The 6,285-nt window shown below is 43.5% G+C and overlaps 1 protein-coding gene across 1 annotated transcript in view; it reads left to right on the top strand.

The window, feature by feature from the left end:
• The window catches only part of doc2a (double C2-like domains, alpha), a 67,624-nt gene extending 63,555 nt beyond the window's left edge, over positions 1 to 4,069 (top strand). The window contains exons 9-11 of the mRNA XM_005747697.2: positions 1,651 to 1,732; positions 2,928 to 3,024; positions 3,395 to 4,069. Of these exons, the coding sequence (XP_005747754.1) occupies positions 1,651 to 1,732; positions 2,928 to 3,024; positions 3,395 to 3,531 (316 nt within the window). The 3' untranslated portion in view covers positions 3,532 to 4,069. The remainder of the gene's footprint in view (positions 1 to 1,650; positions 1,733 to 2,927; positions 3,025 to 3,394) is intronic.
• The last annotated feature ends 2,216 nt before the right edge of the window (positions 4,070 to 6,285 follow it).

Here is a 6,285-nt window from a genome sequence, read left to right as displayed (position 1 = left end):
AGGACTGACTCACGGCTGCCTCTGCTGGACACTAGGGGGACTGCAGGTTTCATCGTTAGTTTTTATGTCCCAAAGGTGGGAAAAGATCCCAACCATAACCTGCAGGGGGCGCTGCAGTCCTGTGTTCATGCTGTCTTCAGCAGTAAAACTTTTTTGAAGAATTTTACAGATTAAGCGATCAGAGTGAAGACAAAGCTCAGAGTTCTCCAAAGGAATCAGACCAGAAAAAGTCTTTTTGGACTGATCTGAACTGCCGCTCATTATAAAAAATTCTTCTGTAAATATATTTTGTATAACGAAACAAAAGGTCTTCATTCAGACACATTAAAAATATTTTTTTTAGTTCAGTGTGTTTTGCTTTTAGGCACTAAGAGGTTACTTCTAATCAGTGAGAGCTTTTTAATTCCTAATTTGTACCTAAACTTTTGCATTTCCAGCCAGATATATTTATTTAAAGAAGAAAAGTCATATTTTGGAGATATTTTGGCGTGTTTGAGCAGTGAAGTGCCTTTTTGTGGAAAAGCTTCTGTTAATGTTTCAGCATTTTGGCCGTTAACCAAAAAGATAATGGTCTCCCCGAGTAACTGTTTAAAAGCAGGGCTGGTGAGTGGTGCTGGTCGGCACGTTGGTCCAGAATGGAAACAAAGATTTCTTTGTTTTTTTCTGCGGTTTCCTCCCTGCAGCCATCGCTGAGGACTTAACCTGACACTTCTGCCTGAAAAAGACAATTAAAAGCTGGAGTTTTGCCATCTTATTAACTTTTGCAAATCAAGGAAGCAGTTATTGTTTAACAGCTCCGTCTGTTTCCTGGCAGGAAGGATAATTAGCGTGAAGGAGAGAGCATTGCGAGTGGCGTCTCGGCTCTGTCACAGGGAAACACCGGGGGCCGGAGCTTAAAGCTTCTCCTCTGCTTTTGTTTCCTCTCGAGGGACGCTCGCTTTGAAGAGGACGACAGTTGTTGTTTTTTTGTTTTTTCCTGTTGCACGCTCGCTGAATACAAACGGAGACGCAGCCAGAACAACCAGTCCTGGTTGGGAGGTTCACATCCTGATAAAGATTGACTTTTACTTTGCCCGCACTCACAGTTTCTCCTTGCCTTCATCTGGCTGTTCTCCGTCTGTACAGCCCCTCAGAGCATCCTTTTACCTTCTGCTCTAAGAGTTCGGGGCATGATTAGGTTTGGGTTAATCACTTCGCAGTCAGCACTGTAAAACTGACTCGATTATTTCTGCATTACAGCTTCAATAACGATGACTTCCAGGATTTCATCAGACAGCAGCATGAAATTCATCCTGCGCAGAGCGACTGTCGCCTCGGGCTCCCAAACACTCGTTTAATTAAGCTTCATTTACAGTCTATGACTTCAGATCGCTTTGTTTTCTCTCATTAATGCATTTCTTATTAACAGCAACCACACACAACGGAAACATTCACCTCCTCTCCAAGTCACTGATATGATATGAAACTCCCAAACAGAGTAACTGAACGGATCTGTTTAATTAGCTGAATTCAGTCTTTATTTATTTATTATCCCCTTCCTCAGCATTCACAGGACTTTTCCACTGAAACTCTGCAGATATTTCTGTATATTAATAGTTTCTGCAGACACACATATTGATGTTTCTCCTCCTTTTCTGCTTCTGCTGTCAGATACCTGAAGCCCGACATAGAGAAGAAATCCAAGCACAAAACGGCCGTGATGAAAAGGACCCTGAACCCTGAATTTAACGAGGTAAGATCCCCGCAGCTGCTCCCCTCGGCCGAATGGCAGCTCTGCCCTCACACAGCAGTGCTGTTAACAAGCTCGCTCCATTCACCTCAGCGGTTAAAGTTTCATTTATATCGGGTCCGGCTCGCCGACGCCATCGCTGGAGGATGAATCTCCTGCATGTTGTTTTCCTCTCAGAGGAAATAACTCGTGTTTCTCCCACATCGGCGGATGATAGACCGACTGCGCTTCTCTGGCACTGAAATGAGTTTTTCTAGCTGGTGATGGAAAAAATTCAAGTGCAAACACTATTTCCTAATTTTATGGAAGAAACTGTAAAATGTATTGCTTTGAAGTATCAATAGATGTTGCTAGAAACATTTTGTTAAGGAGAAGACTGAAGTTAGAATATGTGTGATTTAGGTGTTAAAAGTCCAGTCATGTGGTGGCGGCCAATTAATCAGGGTATTCCAGTTTTAATCAGGGTAAAGACCCTGCAATATTACAGAGAATCAATATCATTAACAATCACACAAAGCCCTGTGAGCAAGTACTTGGTGACAGTGGGAAGGAAAAACTCCCTTTTAACAGGTTTTAACAGGAAGAAACCTTCAGCAGAACCAGGCTCAGGGAGGTTGAGCTGAGGGGAGGAAGACAGGACAAAAGACATGCTGTGGAAGAGAGCCAGAGATGAATAAGACATCATTTTCCAGCAGCATTGTCTTCCAGTTCCTCCTGAAGCACTTCAAAGCCAAACAAGGTCTCTCTACCAAGTTCCAGATGTACCCCGGGTTCACCTTCTCGACAAAGACAAGGTGGGAGTGACAGACTGGTCTGAACAACGCCACAAAGACGACTTTTCAACACCGAGAGATGAGAACAGGTTGGAAAACTAGTTTGAGGTGTTGACTTGGCCTTGGTCCCAAGATCTCGATCCGACTGAGGAACTGTAGGGTCTGCTGGGAAAATGAGGCCGATCCATGGAGGGCAGAGAACACCTTCAGAAGTCCGCAGAGTTCTCGATGGGTCAAAGCGAGGAGGATCTGTAACATTAGGATCGGTGGATCTGACCAATCAGTGAATTTTAGCTTCCTGATGGGGTTGGAGGGTCTGGTTGCCTCATCTGAGCTGCAGGTCCACCCAGCGTGGAGGACCACCTCTCAGCCCCGTATGCACTCCATCCCTGCATCTCTTCCTCTTGTTTCTGTGTTCACTGCAGGAGTTCTTCTATGAGATCTCCCTGTCAGAGCTGGCCAACAAGACTCTGGAGGTCACAGTGTGGGACTACGACCTGGGCCGCTCCAACGACTTCATAGGTGAGCGAGCGATCAGCCCCATCCACCACTCGCCTGAACCCTGCAGCTTCTTGGGAAGTTGTCAGAAATGTGTTTTGTACTTGCGTGGAGTGTCTCAGTAAGTTTAACATCGTCCTCTGGCTCAGCTGTGAAAAACTGCTGTAAATATTCATGAGTCTAACACATGCTGAGATTAGTGTGTTTAAGCTTATCACTGCATATTTATCACAATTACCATCTGGATTACTGACTTAATTCTTCCGTTTTCATAAACGGTTCCTACTCCGTTAGTATTCTCATGTTTGTCCTCAAACAGCCAGAGAGGACACCTGAGGCGAGACTGTTACGCTAACTGCAGGAAGTCTTCCTGTGCTTCCTTCCTGTTGTTCAGGTGGCGTCTGTCTGAGCTCCAAGTCCCAGGGCGACGCCCTCCGTCACTGGACCGACTGCCTGAAGAACAAGGGCCAAAGGGTGGAGCGGTGGCACATCCTGACCAACGAGCTGCCGCGAACCCTCAGCCACGACTAACCCCGAGCAGCGGCGTCCACGCATGCAGACGGTCGCTGTCGATGTTCACAGAGATTCTCGGGGTTTTTACAGCACAGACGTGAGCGACTTCAGCACAGGAAACAGCGGTAACTTAATGGACGAGTGTATTATAATATGAGCCGCCATGAGAGCAGGGCGAGGCCGGAGCAGCATGGTGGTGTGCCTTCATTATTGATCTGTAAGTCATCTGGAGCAAAGAGGCCGTTGGGTCCATCAGCAGTGTCACATCTGCACTCAGCATCAAAAAACAGGGTCAATCTCCCGACTCATGAAGGGTGGAACTCTCCGGTGACGCGATGTGGCAAACAACATTTACAGAAACTAAGGGGCTGGAAGAGGCATTACAATTAAATTAGAACAAAAACCTTAAACGTTTTGAGAAAAGTTACAAATTTGCCACAAAAAGTGAACGTTTTGTAAACAATAATATTATCTTTGACATGTTTTGGCAGCTTTTCATGAACCTTGTTTTAAATTTTACTTAATTTTTTTGTAAATCTGCCCATTTTTCATAAAATTTGTGTATTTGTTTCTTTTTAGTTTGTTTGGTTTTCTTATATTTTCACATCAAAAGACTTTTGTCTTTGGGGTTTTTTTTCATTCTTATTCATACATTTTCTCTGTTTCCTCTTGAATTTTCCTTTTTTTGGAGAAGTTTAAATTCTAGTAAATATAAAAATTTTCTCATATTTTTTTGCTGTTTTTCTTTAGTAATTTTATATTTTCTCTCGTAAATTTGCCATTTTTTCCCTCATAATCTCGCTCCTCTGCCGAGCCCCTTAGTTGTGATTTTTGCCCTCTCCTGGCCTAATTTGCCATCATAGGAACTCATCAAAGTTAAGAGAAAATGTGTGGAATTTAAGGCTGAAATGGATTTGCATGTTATTTTCCTGTGCATTACGTGTCTGGTGCTCTTTTAAAAAGTAAAAACGAGAAAGTCAAGCAGTCAGAAAATCTCTGTTCTCTGTTTACACTGAACTGTTGTTCCTTTGCTCGAGCACAGTTCAGTCCTGCAGTACTTACACAGCATGCTGTGCCAGGTTTACATGTACGTATAATCCAGACTGTGAGAAACATGCATGGACGTGTCTTGTGTTGCACTATAGCTAACAGCTAAAAGAGCTTTTGGGAGAAACTGAGCGCTAACGTTAGCTAGCTAAAAAGCTGATGGACTTGTAGCAAAGAACAGCTGAGCTGATCCACTTCCTGTTAATCCCATTTGACACAAAATGTCGGCAGTTCAGCAGGAGGCGCTCTGAATGATTTCCCACTGCTCCTGCACAAAACGTCCAAATTTCATTTCAGTTTTAACCGACCTAGCATCCATAACGTGTCTGAACTGAAAGTCTTATGTGACAGTCGGCGCTTTGATAAACGGAATATTTCAGCTCGATGTGCTTCGGCATCGTGGAGTAACGTGTGGAGAGGAAGCTGAACCCATTTAAAGATGAAACACATCAAAATATGGACAACGTGAAGCTTTACGTTTGCTGGTGTAAAGTCGAGTCTTACAGTTGGTGGTGTTTTAACTCATGGGTTCAGGGAGGTCAAAACCTTCCTGCCCTTTGGATGATGCCGTCGTTTTGTTGAGTTTCAGCCGTCACACGGAGGACGTGGGGTTTCTGTTCGCTGTTGTGGATCATTTGGTTTCGTTTTGTTGGTAAAAACTGGTTGAAAATGATGACGAATGTAACTTCAGTTCAGTTATGCCTCCAGTGTAACATTACGTCTGTGGTAATGAGACCTGTTTAAATCAGTGGGTAGCTTTTTCAAGTGTGTTGTTGGGGGAAAAGACTTGACGGGGTGCTTTTCCTTACTGTAGCTGTGGTTTGGGGCCAGAAACACTTTTGATGGAGTTTGGATGCAAAGCTTTATTTTGCGGAGCACCGTGCAAATATCATCCTAACTGCATTTTAAAATAATCTCTGGTAAAAGTTTTTGTTCATATGTATTACTCTGTGGTGACTCAAGCATGTGCGTCAGCGAGGACTCCATCCACAGCAGTGACCACCAGTCTTAAAGGGGATCTATTGCAGTTTTATTCTCTCACATATATACAGATATGTTAAAAATAAGTTTATGGTTTTATTTAACTTTACCTGAAACTAATGACTGACACATAAACTCAGCAGGAAGGGAGGCGAGGGTCCTTTTCTGTGGCCATGACAAAGAATGCAAGTTCCCCTCCCTGTGCAGACATGGAGGTAACGCCCTCGATTACTCTGTCTGCACTCACGAGTGATTAATCACGTGGACGCTTACATGTCACTGGGACTGATGGATAGTTGGTCGTTTATTCAGCTGTGTGAAAATCCCAAAGGAACCCACCTGGGGGATTAATAGTTTTATTTTATCTAATCTAATAATTTTGATCTCAGCCAAACCGATTTACTCACGAACAAATAAAACACTGAAAAAAGCCAAACAATTACATTTTTAGGTTATCCTAGTGACGTATATATCATGTTTAACCTGAGTAACGAAAGATCACAGGGGGTCTGAAAACGATGAAGCTGGGAGTTCGCTGCTCTTGTCGGCTCCAGTGACCCTCGAGCTCCCGGTCAGCGATCGAGCTGGTGGGTAACAGACGTCTCTGAAAACGTCAGAGCAAATATGCGATGTCTTGATGAAACGAACAGATATTTGAGGTTTACACAGCTACATTTTCACCTGAAAATATGTTAAAGCTTTAATTTGTGACCCAGAAAGAGAAATAAGAGAAATATTAAAACT

The sequence above is a fragment of the Pundamilia nyererei genome, unplaced genomic scaffold, assembly GCF_000239375.1.
Source record: "Pundamilia nyererei isolate P.nyererei 1_Seehausen unplaced genomic scaffold, PunNye1.0 scaffold00202, whole genome shotgun sequence".
NCBI classification, from domain to species: domain Eukaryota; kingdom Metazoa; phylum Chordata; class Actinopteri; order Cichliformes; family Cichlidae; genus Pundamilia; species Pundamilia nyererei.
This window is presented reverse-complemented; position numbering and strand designations above follow the sequence as displayed.